General features: G+C 48.9%; 1 protein-coding gene across 1 annotated transcript in view; it reads right to left on the reverse strand.

Moving 5' to 3' along the window:
• Positions 1–5,313: 5,313 nt before the first annotated feature.
• Positions 5,314–20,028, reverse strand: part of Sesn2 (sestrin 2) — a 17,318-nt gene continuing 2,603 nt past the window's right edge. The window contains exons 2-10 of the mRNA XM_021199943.1: positions 14,631–14,696; positions 12,484–12,681; positions 11,952–12,134; positions 11,633–11,845; positions 10,626–10,776; positions 10,104–10,222; positions 9,592–9,782; positions 6,989–7,133; positions 5,314–6,308 (exon numbers count right to left, since the gene is read on the reverse strand). Coding sequence (XP_021055602.1) covers positions 6,222–6,308; positions 6,989–7,133; positions 9,592–9,782; positions 10,104–10,222; positions 10,626–10,776; positions 11,633–11,845; positions 11,952–12,134; positions 12,484–12,681; positions 14,631–14,696 — 1,353 coding nt within the window. The 3' untranslated portion in view covers positions 5,314–6,221. The remainder of the gene's footprint in view (positions 6,309–6,988; positions 7,134–9,591; positions 9,783–10,103; positions 10,223–10,625; positions 10,777–11,632; positions 11,846–11,951; positions 12,135–12,483; positions 12,682–14,630; positions 14,697–20,028) is intronic.

Consider the following 20,028-nt stretch of genomic DNA (forward strand, 5'->3'; position numbering starts at 1 on the left):
ATATATATATATATATATTTTTTTTTTCTTTTCAAGACCAGACTTCAGGGAAGTTTGAACACTATATTTGCTTTTCTCCAGGGAGAGGAAGTGACTTATTCAAGGTCTCTAGCCATGGGAACAGAAACCCAATCTCGCTAACACACTTTCTGCCACTAACCTCAAGACGAGAAAATGTTAAGGCAGGGAGATTGCAATCCTAGTACTTCGGAGGTAGAGGCAAGAGGATCAGGAGTTCAAGGCCAGCCTCAGCTACAAAGTAAATTGAAGACCAGCATTGGCTACATGAAACCCTGACTTGGAAAAAAAGAAAGGAAGGGGGAGGTGGAGGCATTGAGAGGACTGGCAAAATGGCTCTGAAGGCTCTAAAGGCCTGTGCTGATAAGTGAGGGCTTGAGAGTCATTCTGGGGTCCCACATAGGAGAAGGAGAAAACCAACTCTCATGTTATTCTCTGACCACATGTGTGTGTGATTGTTCACATAAAGCTTTGAAACAAACAAATAAAAAAGATTCTACTTTTTTTTTTTGGTGTACTGTGAGTGTCTGAATGTGTATTTGTGTACCATGTGCATGCCTGGTCCCCAAGGAGGCCAGAAGGCGGCACCAGATTTCCTGGAGCTGGAATTACAGACAGCTGTGAGCCTCCAGGTTGGTGCTTGGAACAACCCAAGTCCTTACAAGAGTAGCTGAGTTCTCTTTTCTACTGAGCCTTTTGTCCAGAGAGCCATCCACCTGCCTCTGCCTCCTGAGTACTGGGATTAAGGGCATGCACCACCATTGCCCTGTAAAACGACTTAAAACAATGTTTAAAAAAAATTATAAGTTAAAAACAAATTTTTAAAAAACAAAGGAAAAATCAAGGCAGGAAAGTGTAGGACTGTGGTACTACTCCATCCATGTGACAGACCTCAAGCAGGGCCAGCCCTTCTCCATGTCTAGAGTGATAAAGTATCTTGGATATCCCTGGTAAACACACTCAGAGGTGGAAATTTGCATACAGCTTTGTTTGAGAATAGTATCTTAGGGCAGGGAGAAGCAGAGCTGGCAAGAAGTTGGGCTTCACTGTAGCTCTAACAGATACAAAGTTACTACAGGAGCTAGGGTGATCCTTCCAAGTTGCTTAAAAGAGAGACAAAAGGAGCAGACTTCCCAAAGACTTTTTTCAGGGACAAGATCTTTGGGTTGGGCCTATAGCTCAATTGATAGCATTGCCTAATGTTCACAGCGCCTCAGGCTCAATCCTTAGCACCACGGGAACCTAGGATATTGGCATAGTCCCGTAACCCCAGCTCCATAAACGGTGCTTTCTTAGCCCACCAGCTCCCATCTTTGCTGAAAGTGCCCCACATTCTCTCCCCTTTTGCTACAGGACATCAGCTTTTTATTAAACCAATCAGAAGGCGAGAGAGGGCGTGTTTACAAAATACCCAGGCAGGAAATGATCCAATAAAAATAAAAATATCAAAGTCTGGTGTGCACTCAACTCTCTGCCAGCACTAAATATGCAGAGACAATCTTTACACAGTGCACAATAATATTATCCCAACACGGCACTCAAGGGGCAGACACAGTTTCTCTTATGTAAGGGGTTGGAGACTAGCCTGAGGTTACAAGATCCCATTTCAAAACAAGAACAAGGAAATACGGTCTTTCTCTGTAGCCTAGGCTAGCTTTTAATTTGCTCTGTAGGTGTGTACCACCATCCCCAGCAGACCTATCCCCAACAGACCTCAGAATACTCCTCTGCCATCAAGCACCCATTGAAAGCTGACTTCCATCATCTAGAGGGGACAAAACCATCAGTCAAGGTATTCCCTCCACCCCAGTGCAGTTTTTTTGTTTTGGTTTTAATTTTTTCTTTGTTTGGTTTATCGAGACAGGGTTTCTCTGTATAGCTCTGGCTGTCCTGGAACTCACCAGGCTGGCCTCGAACTCAGAAATCCACCTGCCTCTGCTTCCCGAGTGCTGGGATTAAAGGCCTGTGCCACCACGCCCGGCTCCCCAGTGCAGTTCTAAAAAGACAGCTAAAACACTCAGCTAAAACTGACACTATGAATGGAGTGGGGAGGGAGGAAAGGAATGGGCAGCAGAGTCTGTGGAAAGCCAGAGGAATGTAGAGAAGTTCTCCAACTATTCTCAGCTTCCAAGAAGGTACTTCAGTGGGTGGGGAGTGCTCATGAATGTGCTGCAGCTGCTGTTAATAGTCATTTCTCTGGAAGGGAAGTTTCTGCTCGGGCATTGGAAATGGCTTTGGAGGACCTCACATTTCTTCTTTGTGATGCCAACCACAATTGCAATGTTCAATCATGAGTTGAGCAACAATCCTATGTCAGCCTCCTCCACTTGCAGGCAAATCCCAAGAGAGTGGCAACTTTGTCCCAGAATTTACTCCTGTATCTCCAGGGCTTGGTACTTAACTGGCTCCTCAGCCTCTGGCGAGTGAGCAAACACCAGAACAGGTGTTAAAGATGTAACTTCTCCAGCTCTGCCTCCAGCCACTGGTCCTCGAAGGTGTGAATTTGTCCAGCACAGCTCAGTCTCCTATCTGCCTTCCCTAGGGCTCTGGGGACTCTCTGAAAGCTAGCGGCAGGAGATTCCTTCTGCTCCTTCTACTCAGGATCAGCCAAAGGCTAAAAAGTTGCAGTGTGCAAAAAATTACAACAACAAAACAATTACAAAAATTGTAAAGTCAAACAAAATAGATAATGATTAGTACCCAGCTATGTTGCTTGTGGATCAAGAGCCATTGATTACAATACTGGGGACAAGAACTGCCAAGAGTTCAGGTGGTCAGGAGTTCAAGGCCATGTTTAGCTACAAGGAAAGTTCAAGGCCTCCACGGGCAAAAGAGAACACCTACATAGAGAATTCTAGGACAGCCAGGGCTACATCGTTAGATCCTTGGGCTCAAAAATGAAGAAAAAAAAAAAGATTCAGACTGAGAGCTGGACAAACATCTGTGTGCACAGGTGCCTGACGCCAAGCCTGCCCCAGGTTTGATCCTCAGGTCCTGAATGGTGGAAAGAGAGCCTTGAGGGCTTCAAAGTGAACCTCTGACCTACACACACACACACACACACACACACACACACACACACACACAAACAGAAGGAAACACAAACTGAAGGAAAAAAAATCAGCTAGTCTGGGAACAGAAGCAATACAAAGATACAAAGAATGTATGGCATGGTGGCTACATGCCTATGAGCCAGCAGTGGCAGGACTGAAGAAAGCCTGAGGGGAGCCTACATGGCTATCTGAGAGGTGTAGTGTTCACAGGTCTCTGGTGGGAAGGCTTCTGGGAGGACCCACACATTTCAGTGTATGCTGGCAGTGTTCAGGGTAAATGGGAAGCCGGCAGAGAGGTCTTAGCTTAGTCACTATGTGGTTTTCCTGCCGCACTTTCTAATTCCTGGTACCAAGTAGCTTGATCAGGGTTGACGACACCTTTAAATGAACAGGAACAACTCTGGGGATGCCTCAAATTCTTTTCTTCTATGTATTCTTTTTTTTTAATTTTGTGTGTGTCTTGTGTATGCACTTGTGTTGGAGTGTGCAGAGGGGAAGGGAGTAGGTATCCCGTTGTAGCACTCTTGCCTTGAGACAGAGGTTTTGTTTTGAGACAGGGTTTCTCTGTGTAGCCCACTGAAGACCAAACTGGCCTTGAACTCCTATATGCCTGACTCAGTCTCCTTAAGTGCAGGGATCAAAGATGTATACTACCATGTCCAGCTACATTCAACTTTCTAATTTTTGTGTGTTTGTGTGTGTAGGCACGTGTGTGCAGGTGCCACATGGGACAAAGGAGGGTGTTAAATCTGCTAGATCTGGAGTGGTAGGCAGTTGTACAGGTGCTGGGAATTGAACTCCGGGACTCTGCAAGGGTAGCAAATGGTCTTAGCACTGAGCCATTGTTCTCTCAAGTTCTTCCTTTTCACTTCCTCCTCCTATTTTTAACTTTTTTTGAAAGTCCTGACTCCTCAGTTCTAGACAAGAAGCATAATGATGTGGTGAGGGGTGACCCCTCAGGTGGCCACACCCCCTACCTGACCCTCACCCCGGTCACAGGATGTCCACAATGGGGAAAAACCCAGGAATGCCAAGGCCTCCGTCAAGCAGGTCCCACAAGTACCCAGGCTCCACAGCCTCATCAATGTCATTTCACCTCAATGGGTTGCAGCTTCAAGGTGGCCTCCCACTACCCAGCTCAGGGCCACCTCGGTCAGAAAACACCACTGCCATTTCCCAGTCCCCAGTGCCAGGCATGCTAAATGGGTAGTGGGGCTGAGCACCCAAGCAATGGTAGACTTGTTTTTGTGGAGCCTGGGACCTCACACACACGGGGCAATCAGGATTACTGAGCCCCAAGCACGTCCAAGTTGACTTCCAATGCCAGCGATTCCCAGTCTCGCAATCACTGGGCACAGGCAAAGGCAGGGCAGAGGCCATGAGGTCAAGTCTGTGACGCAATCCCAGCTTCTGGCTTGCACTAGGATGTGAACTCTGGCCTTCAGGAAACGGACAAACATCCCATTAGCAAGGACTACAAAACAAACCTCAGCACTTTTATTTCTATTACTGCTTACAAGGTCCAAGATTTCTGCACTTTAACACTGGATGCCCTTTCCCAACCCACCCAGGGGACACTGTCGGCATCATCATGTCCCCTCTAGAACCTACCCCCATGCTGGGCCCCCTCCTCTCTTGCCCACCTTCACTGCAGGGAGAGCTTTCAAGCCTGGAGGGGGTACTAGTGGCTTCCCGTGCCTGCACGGGCGTCAAGTGTGGCACATTGGCCAGGCTCCTGTGGTGCCTGGCCCGATGGAGATGAGCTGGAGATGGCAGCAGGGTGTCCTTGGTTTCCTCGGGCAGCTCTGGACTGGTCTGAGAGGAGGCAGCTACCTACCGCGGCTGGTGGAAGGGGAAGGGACGTCAGAATTCACAGTTGTTTGCTCTGCAAAGTGCTTGTCGGTGGTGGCTGCTTCTGCCAAGTCATCCATTTAAATCCGGGAGAGGGGACAGATGGGATACTGGGATGGGGGTGGTGTCCCTTGGAAGGCAGCCAGGAAAGGCTTACTGTAGAATAAGGGTCCCCAGGGACCTTCAAGGTCTTTCAAGAAAAATCAGTCTGCTGTTGATGGTTTGGCCAGAGAGCCTAGAGGAAAGCATCAAATCTTGAGAAATGTAAGCCAATCCCCCCGTCTCCAATGTGAGGTCCAAGTGTGGAGCCATGCGGCTGAGGGAAAAGATAACTTTGCTATATGCATCTTACTGGGTGGGCCCTGGTGTCACCTAAGAAAGGCTCAGTGTTTTTGTTTCTTGTTTTTGGCAAGTACCCTTGGCAGAACCCAAGGGATGAGGAGGACGGGATGCCAGCCTCCGTGTGGCAATACAATCTAGAGGGACAGACTGACTCTGGCTCCATGGTGAGGTCCTCAAGACCCAAATACAGAGTTCACCAGCAGCCATTCCTTACTCTTCAGACAGCAGGGAGACCACCATAGGCTCCAACTCTCCAGAGACAGTGTGTTCTTTGGATATGTTTGGCCCCTCTCCCAGGCCCCACACCACCAGGCATGGGAGAAAAGGGCACAAGGGCAAAAGAGACAAAAGGACTGAACCCCCTATTCAGGTAACCAAAGAGCAGGCTGCCCAACAGAACAGGCTTTGGGGGAACCGGGCACACAGACCAGCTGTGAGTCCAACTTTCACATTGATGGGTGGGAGGCAGGTGTGTGTGTGGGGGGGGGCTGATGAAACTGGAGAATGAGGATGGAAGGCAAGCTTCCTGGAGTGCTCGTCCCTGGACGTCCTTGCTCCTCTCCCACGTGGGCAGCCAGGGGCTTCCCAGTCCAGGAAGGCAGCTCTTGTGGTGCCTGGGGCCCAGCCTTAGCTCTGTAGCCTTCATCTGCTTTTAGGAGCGGGGGAAGAAAAGGAGATGTGGCCCTTGGCCTTTCCTAATCTTCTTCCAGCTCCAGGGACAGAGCTCAGACCCCAAAGTCAGTGCAACAGTCCTGTTCAGTCCAGTGAGGAAAAGGAAGGTGTGGCCTGTCCTGGGGGCTGCCCGGGGCCACAGACATGCCCATCCCCAGCATGTGGTGGATAGACTTGAGACAGAAAGGGTCCTTCCTGGATCTGTCTCCAGACACAGAAGTCCTTGCACAGAGGACGGTGGCCCTGGATCAGCTGCTCCGGGTGCTGGTCCTGCGTGCGGGGTAGTCAGGTCATGTAGCGGGTGATGGCGCGCAGGGCATAGAGCAGGGCGGCTTGCATGCGGGCTTCAAGGAGCAGCAAGTTCACGTGAACCTGGGGATCAGAAAGAACAAGGCTGGCTGACAACTGATCTTCCAGTCCTGCCACTCACTTTACCCATGTCTCCCACCAAGATGCCCTGACCTCTCTGCTAAGACTCAGCAATGGTGCAGAGACAAATGTTTTACCTCCTAAGTCTGAAAAGAGCTTCTAGCTAACTGGCTCTAGGGCCGGATCAAATGTTTCCAACCATAGTCTCATTGTGTCCCTTGTCATTATAAAGGGGAGACGCTCAGATGTAACTTGCCCAAAGTCACATTGCTCCTATGTGAGGATTAAGACCCCATACCTATGGCCAGGTGGTGGTGGTGGCTCATGCTAGCACCCAGGGGGCAGAGGCAAGCAGATGTCTGTGAGTTCAAGGCCAGCCTGGTATACAGAGTGAGTTCCAGGACAAGTCAAGGCTACACAGAAAAAAAGTCTCAAAAAAAAAAAAAAAAAAAAAAAAAACCATACAAATAAAAAATCTGCATTTATGCCCACCTAACGTGTGGAAAACAAGGACCGGAGTGCCCAATATAAATGAAATCTGAAATCACACAGCAGAATAGAATTTAACCAGGGGCAACAGGCCCAGGTGTACCACTCAGCAGGATAGGTCCACAGTGTAAACCTCACTGGGTCCTACCCCTGTGACTCTTCTATGCCCCCTCTCATGTCCGAGACGCCATTACCTTCTCTGAGTGGCGGAAGTGCCTCCAAAAGAGGTTGTACATTCTGCGGGTCGTCTTCTCAGGGTAGCAGGCCACCGTCTTGATATAGATTTTGAGGTTCCGTTCCAGGAGCTGGTTTACCTCCCCGTAATCGTAGTCATCGTATCTGATGGGTAGACCCGACAGCATTGCTCATGGTCTGCGCTCCCAGAAGCAGCCTGGCTCCCCCGCCCCCACCCCACAGAAGGAGGAACAGAGTGGCAGAAAATCGAGAAGGTGGGAAGCCGTGAGAAGCCTGGTTCCTCTTAGAAAAACAGCTGACATCATATGTCATCATATGTCATCAGAGGTAACCAGGCTCGCAGAGGAACGCTCCAAGTAACAATGACAGCGGGCGCACGCTACTGAGCTCTGACTGTCGGACCCTCGAGAGTATACACCCCAGTCATACACAATATTCAGTGTTCATCAATTTACTTTTCCTGAGATTCAAAGAAGGCCCTTGCCCTAGACAGCAGAGAATGACTTTCAAATGCAGCTCTCCCACACTTACTGTCCTATAGTAAAGGACACGAAGGTCAGTGAGGACAGCGGTTGAGGGCAAAGCAGACAGTGCTAATGTTACCAGTGGACCAAACGGGCGGGGCCTAGAGAAGACAATGAATTGGCAGGGAGTGAGCAGCCACGGTCTCGCCCTCCCTAGTCTGGTTTCTATGTGTGCCTGGACAACAGGTAGGAAGAAAACACCTGAGAGCAGTAAAACTCAGGCGATCTGAGGAGTGCGGGTGGGTCTTATTGCTGTTGTTGGGAGAGTCCTGTCGCCCAGCTGTTGAACTTGTTAAATGGCCAAGGGTGGCCATGAACCCCTGCCCTTCCTGTCTTGGCCTTTCCAGTGCTGGATTTACAGGTATACATGAAAATAAATCAATGAAAAGAAAGAAAAGAAAGAAAAGTAAAGAGAAAAACAAAACAAAACAAAACAGAAAAAGTCACGAGTCAGGGGATCAGCTGGCAGCTGCAATGCCAGCATTAGAGACGAAAACAGACAGTCAGCTCCGAGTTCAAGGTGCCCCGGGCTACCATGAGACCACATCTCAAAAAGAAACAAAGTTCTCTCTGTATCTCTTGGATAAGTCATGTTGTTTTGGGCATTTACCTATAAGAACATGTGTGGGGGAGTGGCCAGTGCAAACAGTGTTTCTAAGAGTAAAAACTGCCGACAGTGCTGGTGGCCAAAGAGGCAGAGGGGTCCCAAATCTGAGCCAACAGAGTCTCCGACTCCTTGGGGGTGGGGAGAGAGGAGAACGTAGGGAAGGGGGAAAAGGAACAAAAGGAAAACCAAACCCACCCTGAAAAAAAAAACCCTAAATACTCAACAGTAAATAGCACATGGCTCCTAAAAAAGGTCTTCCTCAAACCCGTCAGTGGGCAGGTGAGGTGGATCAATGGCTAAAGGAGCTTGCCGTCAAGACCGATGACCCAAGTTTGATCCCCTGGGCTCCAAATGGTGGAAGGAGAAAACTAACTCCAGCAAGTTTTCTTCTGATCCCCACATGTAGGCCGAGCCACACACGTGTATGTGTGCACAACATACATACAAAGAAATAAAATACACACACAATTGTGGCGCACGCCTTTAATCCCAGCACTCAGGAGGCAGAGGCAGGCGGATTTCTGAGTTCGAGGCCAGCCTGGTCTACAGAGTGAGTTCCAGGACAGCCAGGGCTACACAGAGAAACCTTGTCTCGAAAAACAAAAAACCAAAATAAAACAAAAAAAAAAAAACAAAAAAAAAAAAACAAAAAACAAAAACAAAAAATACACATAACTGTTTTGAAATCAGGAAGAGATTTAACAAGGTAAAATTTAACTCACAATACTATTTATCCTGTATATGTGACCACTGTCTACATGCCTGGCTCTCCTGTGTAATTTTCAAGAGCTGCATAATAGGTTATGGATGGAAATATTATTAAAAGTACACCACTGTACATATCAGTACTGTCCTTATTTACTGTAAGAAAAGATACACTATTGGAAATTTACAACGTGACTCTGTGTATCGTGCACATAGGTATGCACATGTTTATGTATGTATTTGCGTAGAGGTGTGTGAATACACGCACAAAAACCACATGAAATCATAAGCTAGAGTACTTTGTTTGGTGGAGTAGGTCTGTAAGCCCAGCAGCTAAGATGCTAAGGCAGGAGGATTCTAACAAGTTCAAGGTTAGCCCGAAGCATACATGATCTAGGCTCGTTGAGGTTCCAGAGTGAGACCTTATACCCAAACATCAAAAATAAATAAGAAAAACGACGCAAAACAACACAAAATAAAATAAACCAGAGAGTGTTCCGCTAGGCTTCACAGGGCCCGGGGTTTGATCCTGAGTCTTCCTCAGGCACCAGAGCAAAGCCTGGTTAGCTATCTCTGGGAGAGCATAAAGAGCCTTGTTTAGAAAGGCTGAGAGGTGGGCGTTCTCACTAGCTTTAAACTTGCATAGTCATAAGCCTGGCTCGAAAAGTTATCACAGCCCAGGAGAGCACAAGAACTGAAAACGACAGTGAGCTCAGGGACAACCTGCAGGACCCTCGGGACCTAAGCCTGGGGGACACATGCTCACCTGATGCCAAAGACACAGTGGATGTAGTTCCAGATGGCCCTGCGGAGCATGGAGGTGTCCACACCACTGTGCATGGCGATGGTGTTATAGGTGAGGCTGTAGGCTACCTGGAACTTCTCATCCAGCAGCTGCCCCCCCTCGGGGTAGAGCCGCTGGATCAGTGAGTAGCCATGGTCTTCCCAGGTATAATCCTGAGGGATGGGGAAGAGATCAGTGAATATGATGTCGGAAGGCCAAGGCTGGCCAGAGATCTGGTCTCGGGACGTCTAGGAATCACGCTTTAGCTTTGCATGACATAACCTGCCTGAACCACAGATTTCATATACTGCTTGTGCTGAGCCCGAGAAACCAACCAGGATGTCTCTGGGTGATGACCTCCCGACCCACAATAGGGACCTTTCAGGTCTCCACTGCCCTCTCTTTCTGAGGTGGGGTTTTCTGAGTGGTCAACTTAGAACCACTTAAGAGTGCTTGCCCCTACTTCTGTGTAAATCTGAAACAACGAACAACACCTGGGCACGGAAGGTTGGGGGGGCCTGAGTTCCTCGACGAGTGAAGTCTTCATATCCAAATGTGGGGTCCTCCACAAAGCATAGGATGTCTGGGTGTGGAGAAGGCTCCAGGATATCCGCTGAGGGCCACATCAGAAAGAAGGGACAGTGAGGATGAGGAGACCACAGTAGGCTCCCCGTCATCAGGGAGGTGGAGTTGGGGGTGGGAGGAGTACAGTAGGGACCACAGAGAGCCCATCTTGGGGAGGAGGTTGCTCCTACCCAAGGACCCAGGATGCAACCCCCCCCCACACACACACAATAGTAATAATGTCCGTTTTACAGAATGGCTCAGCCTGGGAAAGGCTCCCAGCTTGGCTCCAGCAACCTCACACAAGCCCTGAATTCAGGGCTAACAGACCAGGATTCAAAGGTAAGTCTGAACCTCTTGGAAGAAGGCAGGGGTGTGCAGACGTATCTGTTCCCATCAGAAGCATAAAGAGAGAGGGGCAGCCCCTGGCACTGACACCTGTGATCCCGTACCTGAGGGGGTCACCAGCAGGCTTTCTGACTTCTCCAGCTCAAAACGGTTCTCCATTTCCTCCTGAGAAGCCCCCTCATCCCGCAGCAGGCTCTCCTGAAGCTGCCTCATGCGCTCCATCAGTGCTTCTATGTCACGAGCAGCTTCAAAACCCTGTAGGAAGGACCCAGTAATTAGCATCTACTCCCTTCGTGACCCTCTGGAAGACCCCACTCAGCTCTTCCACATTCCTGGCCTTCCTGAGTGATCAGAAAGAACTAGGGAAGTTTCTGAGCCAGACACCACACTGGGCAGCACACGTCGCCTGTGAATCATATTCGAGATGTAGACCAGTGGCCTTGACCTCACAGAGCCCAGCCTGCCTCTGCCTCCTGAGTGCTGGGATGAGGGTGGTTTTTGTTGTTTGGTTTTCAGTGCTGTTGCTGATTGACCTTAAGGCCACAAACAGGCTGGACGAGCAATCTACCACTGAGCTATATCAAAGCCCAAATTTTGTATAGTCAACTGGACAAAAAAAAAAAAAAAAAGTCCCGATACGGTGGCTCACGGGGGTGGGAGAGTGAGGGCAGTCACCATGAGTTTGAGGATAGCCTGGGCCACAGAGTTATAGATAGCCCGTTCTCAAAATAAAGCAAATCCCAAAAACATCCACAAACAACAAGGAAAATCAGCTAGTGTGATTGATGGTCTGCCATCTCAGAACTAGATGCCACGGTAAGTTCCAGGCCATCCCAGGCTTATCTCAACAGACTAACAACAAAGCCAGCTGACTTCAGTCCTAAGAGGCTGTGTACTGTGGTTAGGTCAAGCACCCATAGCTTACTCCTCATAACCCACTGTAGCTAAGTCTTTATTTCCAAGTAACAGGTAAAAGAAACTTTTGAAAGCCAGGCAAGTTTGCTGGACTCTCTCCCTATGGTGAGAAGGGGAAGCAGGCAATGGTTTCTATTCCCAGAGCAGAGGCCACACCAGTTTTCTCCCACATCTAGACCCGGGTCCAACGGCTTACCCCTGAGCTGTTCAATGGGTCCCCGCTTGGGGGGCTGCCTTGCTCACTGGGAGGTGAAGGTGCCTGGGAGGCAGGGCTGCCCTCTGCATCTCCCTCAGGAAGTATTCCACAACCAAACACAAAGGAGGCCAGAGAGTGGCAGTGGGTAAGCAGGACCAGCGCTTGGATGAGTTCGGCCAGGGACCAGCTGTGCTCGCCAGTCTTCAGCAAGGCCTGGAAGGGAGGGAGAAATAAACCAACCACTCGGTGGTTGCCCTTGGCTGCCCCAGCCCAGCCCATGAGCTTCCTGGGGGTCCCCAGCTTGCTCTGCCTATCATACCTGGATATGCTCCTTGGTGATGAGCCACGGCCGATGCGCCAGTAGTTTGTTGATCTCGCTGAGCTTTCGGAGCTTCTTAGGGGCCCGGTGAAGGCCCAGCAGCCACTCAGGGTCTCCGCCGGTCTGCAGGAACTCAGTCATGTGGGAGCCCACCAGGTAAGAACACTGGTGGCGGGCAGCAGCCTGTAGGGATAGGGTCAATGAGCCTGAGTTACATTCCTTCTGTGTCCCATTCTGGGAAGAACCCCCTTGGAATCTAAGAGGCAGGAAAAATCTATGTTCTAACTTCAGCTCTGCCACCAGCTTGCTAGTCACCTGACCCTTTTGCACCTCACTGTCCCCATTTGCAAAATATACACCTAAAGATGCCTCTCTTCAAAATCCTAAAATTCCATGAGGTAATAAAGCTAGCTACTTCCTCTTCACCTTAAAAAAAAAAAAATTAACTCAGGGGAGTCCCCAAATGAATCTGAAGCCTGAACCCCTGGAACCCCTGGTCACCCCCGGGAGCACCATGCCCAGACAGACTTACCATGATGGCAATGTAGTGGCGCCAGGAGCTGGCCAGGGGCCCGTCCGTATGCAGCAGCAGGTAGTGCAGGCGCCAGAAGCTGCTAAGGTAGTCCGGGTGTAGACCCATCACCACCGCCAGGTTGTCCACCCGCCCTGAGGACATCAGAGCCTCGAGGCCCAGGTGCTGCTCCAGGCTCTCAGATCCTTCCCGAAGGATCTGCCAGGCAAAGAGGAGCGCATGGGTTCCCTCCTGCTCCCCCATACCGACCAACCTTCCTTGTTATATATATGATTATATTATATAGATATAATAGGAGACTGAACATTACCAACCACATCAGAAAGAAACTGATTAAGCAAACACGATTAGGCAGCTTATATAATGTCTACTACATGTCTAGTGCTATCCAAATACTTCATATTCTACTTCATATCATACTCCATATTAACTCCATTCTCAAAACAGCTAGGAAATTACAGTTCAATTTTCCCGTTTTTATTTTGTAATGAAAACATGTTTTTCAGTGCTGAGGATCAAACCTAGGGTCTCACAGCTAGACAAACATCCTATGCGCTTCCTCTGACCGTTTCCTTTATTTATTTATTTATTTATTTATTTATTTATTCTCTTCCTTTCTTTGAGACAGGGTTTCTCTGTGTAGCCCTGGCTGTCCTGGAACTCACTCTATAGACCAGGCTGGCCTTGAACTCACAGAGATCTACCTGCCTCTCTCTGCCTCCAGAGTGCAGGGACTAAAGGCGCGTGCCACCACTTCTGGCTTCCTGCTCTCTTTTATTTATGAAGACTTAGGCAAAGAACTAAGAATGGTCGCTGGGGCTGGGGAGTGTGACTCAGTGGTAAAATGAACGCTTAGTATGCATGAGGCCCTGAGCTCAATCCTCAGCAGTAAGAACTGAATGCAGTTTCTCTTGGCTTCATAAAATTTCTATTCTAGGATGGCAGGCACAGACAGCCATGGAGGGTAGGAGGGAGTGTAGAAGAGTTTCCGTATCCCGAGTGCCTTTTCATGGAGAGCCTTTTAACATTATTGGACTTTTTTTTGTTTGTTTTTTTGGTACAGGGTCCTATACAGTTCAGGCTGGCCTCAAACTTCTGATCTTCTTGCCTCTGCCCCCCCCCAAGTGGTCGGATGATAGGCATGTACCACCATGACCAGTTTATATGGCGCTAAGGGTCTAGCTCAGGGCTTTGCAGATGGCAGGCAAGTACTCTGACATCTGCAGTGGGCTATCTCACAGCCATCTTCCCCCTTTTCTTCCTCCTTCTCTCATTTACTTATTTGACTTCTTCGTTTGCCTGTCTGTTTGCTGTGGATCCAAGGCCTTGTGCATGGGAAGCAAGCGTTCTGTCACTGAGCTATATCCCCAGCCCTGATTCATTCACCTAACAGATAGCTACCCAATTATGAATCTCCTTGAGTGTCGGAACTTGTCCTGGGAGGTGAATACTATTATTTTCCTCCATTAATAGATGGAAAAACCAGATCTGCTTGAAACCACAGATCTGATAAATGACAGAAACAGGATTCTAATCTAGATGAACTCCCAAGGCCTCTTGTTTCTTTCCTTTCTTTCTTTCTTTCTTTTTTTTTTTTGTTAATAAAAGACAAATTATTTATAAGCAGAAAAAAAAAAATACAAGAACACTATGTGAGGTTAAAAATGCTGGGACACAGGCTGAGACCGAAGTGGGTTTGTTCCTCTTACATTGCAAAGGAGATAAGCTCTGGCTTGGGAGCTTCGAGCCTGGCCCTGTCGCGCTATCATTTCACCTGTCTGAACCCATTCCTTGGCAGAAAATGAGGGTGAGAACAGCCCAGCTTCAAGAGCTTTCTAAAGAAATTAAATAGCAAGGCGGTGGTGGCGCACGCCTTTAATCCCAGCACTTGGGAGGCAGGGGCAGGCGGATTTCTGAGTTCGAGGCNAGATTGGTCTACAGAGTGAGTTCCAGGACAGCCGGGGCTATACAGAGAAACCCTGTCTCGAAAAAAAAGAAAGAAAGAAGAGAAAAGAAATTAAATAAATCAAAAAAAATAAAAATAAATAAATCAGGAGTGGGGAAAGAAAAGATCCTGAGCTTCCCGTTTCTATGTCCTTTGCTCCTAGGGACGGAAGACTCTTAACTGCCCCCAATTCCAAACTCACCTCCTCCACTGGAATGAAGGCGCTGGGCCCTCGAGGGCCTCTCCGAGCTGGGCCCTCCCGATGCTCCTGCGGGGAAACACATGGTGGTTATTTGGCAGAAGGGAGGACGGAGAGGACTTCCTGTGAGCTCTCGAGCCCCATTCTCCAACCCTGAATGACACTGAGTTTCTAAACTATCTTCTTGGTATAGCCTGAATGGAGGAGCCGGGGGAACACTTAGATCCCTGCACAGCAAATGGGCAAGAGAAAGGCCAGGGTCTTGGTGGTCCCAGAAGACTTGTATAGTAGAAAGAATTCTTTACAGAGGTCAAAGTCATGGTTCAGTGGGTAAGTGTGAAGACCTAAATTCAATCCCTGGGCTCCCACAGTAGAAAGAGACTGAACTCGTACAAGCTGTCCTTTGACCTCCAACAACACAAGCTGGGATTTATGAACACAATGCATTTTTAAAAACAAGAGATCGGGCCAGCAGTGGTGCATACCTTTAGACCCAGCAACTCAGGAGGCAGAGGCAGGTGGATCTCTGTGAGTTCAAGGCCAGTCTGGTCTACAGAGCACGGTCCAGGACAGTCAGAGCTATGCGATGAGACACTAACTATCTGGGGCCGAGGGGGAGACTCTTTTCAACTTCCAAAGCCAGTTCCCACCCTCCATGCCTATGACACTCCAGTCCCTCTCAAATGATCATTTTCCTCTCCTTCTTGTCTTCTCTGCAATGCTAAGGATGAACCTAGGCAGCATGTCTGGCGTACGGGGCACACTGTACACTGAGCCGCACCCCCCTCAAGGCCCTGCAAACAGTCATTTGTTTATCCTTCTCTCCACAGTGGCTAGGCTATCTCCTCCGCTGTCAGCCTCACCAACTGCTCCTGCCTGCATTACCCTGCCCTCTCCTAACCAACCGCTGCCCAGTCAGTATCCACCCTGTAACCAAATTTTCTCAAGTATGGATCTGGTCCTTCAAACCTACCTTCCCTTACCAAAGCCTTCCAGAGAAGAGAGTGGTCAAGCCCCACCCCCTCTGGGGACTGTCTACTGTCAGGCCTTCATGTGTGACCCCATAATTCCTGGTCCTTTTGCTACCACAAACACTGTCCACTAAGGCCTCCTTTAAGTTGCTCTGTTCCCACACCACATTTTGTGGAGAGCAGGGCCGGGTCATTCTGCGCCATGGGGACATGGGGGGGACCCCCGGAGGATGTGCAGGCTGGGGGTGGCAGCTGTTCTGACTTCTTAGAGCTGAAGCTATGTATCCAATGAATGTGGCTACTTCTCCTGTCCCTTGATACACGGTCTAGGAGAACATTCCATTAATTCACCCAGTGTCTGGATGTTGGTGTGGGGGTCTCCATACCTTCAGCCTTGACATCATTGATGCAAACAACAGTTCTGCCTTCGCTACAGAAGACCGTCCCGTGAGCCCTTTCTCCTCGTAAGATCCAGACTTAGGACCTCAGATGTTCAAAGACTCAAAATTATACTTGAGCCTCTCTCTGTCTATCTGTCTGTCTGTCTGTCTGTCACTCTATCTATCCAGCCTTCTTTTTTTTGTTTGGTTTTTTTTTTTTTTTGAGACAGGCTTTCTCCGTGTGTAGCCCTGGCTGTCCTGGAACTCACTCTGTAGTCCAGGCTGGCCTTGAACTCAAAAATTCATTTTCCTCTGCCTCCGGAGTGCTGGAATTAAAGGCATGTGCCACCATTGCCTGGCCATCCATCCTTTTCAAGACAGGGTTTCTCTGTGCAGTCTTACCTGTTCCTCTGTAGAGCAGGCTGGCCTCGTACTCAGAGACTAGCCTGCCTCTGCACCACTGCCACCTGACGACTACTGCTACTACTGCTTTTAAGTGGCCGAAACTGTCATCACTGTCACCCGAAAGGGTTCTGTGGCAGTGGTGGTACACGCTTAATTCCAGCACTTAGGAGGCAGAGGCAGACTGATTTCTGAGTTCGAGGCCAGCCTGGTCTACAGAGTGAGTTCCAGGACAGCCAGGCCTACACAGAGACACCCTGTCTCAGAAGACAAAAATAAAAAAATAAAAATAAAAACAACAACAAAGCCCCTGAAGGAGAAGTGACCACTCAGAGCCTACAAGATAACAAGAGAAAAAAAGCTAAGGGCCCTAGAGGCCGGGTATACACACTGGTTCTGATGCCAGTTTGCCGTGTGGTTACTGAGCCTTTCTGGGTCTGATTCTGGAGGGCAGAAGGAACTAGACTCGCTCCTTTCAACCACTACTTTCTTTTTCTTCCCCTCCCCCTTCTCCCTCTTCCCCACCTCCCTCTCTTTCTTTGACACAGGGTTTCTCTATGGAGCCCTGGCTGTCCCTGGAACTCACTCTATAGACCAGGCTGGCCTTGAACTCAGAGATTCCCTACCCCCACCCCAAACCCTGCCTGTGCCTCCTGAATGCTCCACCAGCCTCCTGAGTGCTCCACCAGCCACCCAAGTACTCCCCTTACAGCCTCTCTCCTCCCTCACTTAAGAAAATGCCCAACAGCTCTGTCTGGGAGATAAGAACGGCTGACTCCACAGACTGGGCCTCCCTCTCTCCAGAGGACCTGAGGGCAGATAGAAGCACAGTGGAAACAGGCCAGACACCTGCAATACCAGCTCTGGGGAGGCTGAAGCAAGAGGATTAGAAATCGGGAGTTTGAGGCCAGCCTGGGCCACACCATGAGATGTTACCTCTAAACAAATAAACAAAACCATGGGGGGTTGATTATGCAAATATTTACAATTCTAAGACAAAAAAATTAAAAAGGGGAAAAGAAAACCACAGTAGCACCAGCAGAGAACTAAGAGCCACTAGATGTGTGGGGGAGGGGACAGGGACCAGCCCTGGGATCCTCTGAGCCAAGAGCCAGCAAAGGCAGGAAATGTCACTCCTGGGTTCTAGACCCATCCGTATTTCCCAGCAGAATAAATCAAATAATGGAGAGTACAATTAAAGATAGGAGCGTGGAGGGTTGGGGCCATAGCTCTTTTGTAGTGTGTTGCCATTGAGGCCACGCATAGCCTGTACAAGGCTTAGACACAAACACAGACACACACAAACATTTTTGATAGCTCCGCCCACCCGTCAGCTCTGCTGCCTCGGTTTTCTCCTGGAATAAAGGGATTTTCAACCCGCAGTCAAGAGGACTTAACCCAGCAGCGCCCCAGTTTACCTCAGCACCTCCACCACTGAGGGCACTTAATAAAAGCCCCCTGTCATTTAACTTCATTGTTATTTTAAACAAGAGCTTCTCTGCCCCAGTGGTCCATTAGCATCCTTTTGTGAATTTTTTTTTTTTTTAAATTACTGAAACCAAAGTCCCACCTCCAGCAGTCTACAGAGAGAGGAAGTGGTGGGGTGGGGCAGGCGCGGTTTACTTACTGATCACTTTCTCGGGTACAGAGCCCAGAGCTGAATGCTTCCCAGGTAGAATCAGAATTAGTCTACTCATTTGATGATTTTTTTTTTTTTTTTTTTGAGGACTGAATTACGGTACTGTGAATCCAACAGCGCACGGACAAAGTCCCGGTCAGCCTTCGTATCATTTTAGGTACCCGGGAGAAAGCGGGCATATGATGGAGAGGGATAAGACTGAACCCTGAATCCCAGCACTCGGGAGGCAGAGGCAGGCGGATTTCTGAGTTCGAGGCCAGCCTGGTCTACCAAGTGAGTTCCAGGACAGCCAGAGCTATACAGAGAAACCCTGTCTCGAAAAACCAAAAAAAAAAAAAAAAAAAAAAAGACTGAACCCTGAATGATGATGGGCTGGGGCAGTGCATGGTATTTTGGTTTAAGAGAACAGGAAAAACTACTGGAGAGGTAGGTGACCTTTGAGTTGGTTGAGAAGGCAGCGGAGGAGCCTGTGAAGATAGAGGGAAGCAGTGTGCCGCCACTGGGGACACTGGAGAGCCCTGCATATAAGTCTAGAGATTGTAACTCACAGCTCCGATATCCGGAATGTTCCCCTAACCTTGACAAGTCCCTTAACCGGACTTGGGCAAGTCCGTGGGAAGCTGGAGGAGCCGGGTCTCACAGGCGAGAGGTAACATCAATAAACCAGGGAAGGGGAGGGAGTCCTGAGTTCAATTCCCAGCAACCACATGATGGCTCGTAGCCATCTATACAGCTACAGTGTACTCATATACTTAAAATAAATAAATAAATCTTGAAAGAAAGAAAGAAAGAAAGAAAGAAAGAAAGAAAGAAAGAAAGAAAGAAAGAAAGAAAGAAGGGAGAGAAAGGAAGGAAGGAAGGAAGGAAGGAAGGAAGGAAGGAAGGAAGGAAGGAAGGAAGGAGCAGCAATGGCAGGCCCTCCATTTCCAACTTAAGGACAATCCTCTGGGAGGGCTCTCTAGGTCTTTAGCGCATGGGAAAGGGATTAATGGCCTTGAAGCCTAGTGCCTGCTGGTTCCTCATACAAATGCTTTCTATACTAACTTTTCTGTTAAACCCAGGGGTTCGAATCCTATTTACATCTAATCCACATCTGTTTGGAGGTTACAGGGAACCAATTAAAGGTCTAAAAATTAAGCATCAACTAACAAGTGTCTAGTGTGTAAATTAAAACCAAACTGAGCCCTTTCTAGTCTTCTATAACAGTTTCTGGAAATGGCCCCAGACCTAGAGATTTAAAGCCAGCCCAGACTGACTTCCCAGAGCGTTGTTCCCCGGCCTCACTGGTCCCTCCAAGAAGCCCAGGCTTTGCTTTGGTTCTCTGGAGTCTGCCAGCCCCAGGACTTCACCTAAGTCATACTGCCAGCTGGGAAGGCTTGCCCACTACCTGTCAGTTGGATCCAGATAAGAGTCTGGGTTTACACCTGAGGAGAGGCCATACAAGCTGCCCCAGACTCCAGCCAGCCTTGAAGGGGCAGGCCAGCAGAGTGGCAGAGAGCTTGAGCTGGGCCCCAGGCTAAAGTGCTTTACATATTTGATCTCACAGGCACCTTAATTGTTCTCAACCGCCCTGAGAGAAACAGAACTTGTTGTCCCCTCTTTAAAGACAAGTGACCAAAGCTCAGAATGGTTCTCTTCTGGCCTTGCACACAGGTCATATGGGATTTCAAAGCCTCAAGAGCTGACAAGGGTCAGTTAACCACTTAGTTGCAAAGAACAGTGAGCCCTGCAGGGGGTTCCTAACTAGTCCCAGAAGCAGAGGTAGGCAGAAAGAAAGACCTCAGTTTATGGAACTAGCTTACGATGAAGAAGGGACCAGAAGCAGTATTAGTCAAAGGGGCTCATCTGGTGGAGGAAGAAAAGCTTTTCTGACAAGTGATGCTTCTATTCTAGAATTTGAAAACATACTGCCGGGGCTGGTGAGATGGCTCAGTGGGTAAGAGCACCCAACTGCTCTTCCAAAGGTGCAGAGTTCAAATCCCAGCAACCACATGGTGGCTCACAACCAC

The sequence above is a fragment of the Mus pahari genome, chromosome 6 (assembly GCF_900095145.1).
Source record: "Mus pahari chromosome 6, PAHARI_EIJ_v1.1, whole genome shotgun sequence".
Classification (NCBI taxonomy): Eukaryota; Metazoa; Chordata; class Mammalia; order Rodentia; family Muridae; genus Mus; species Mus pahari.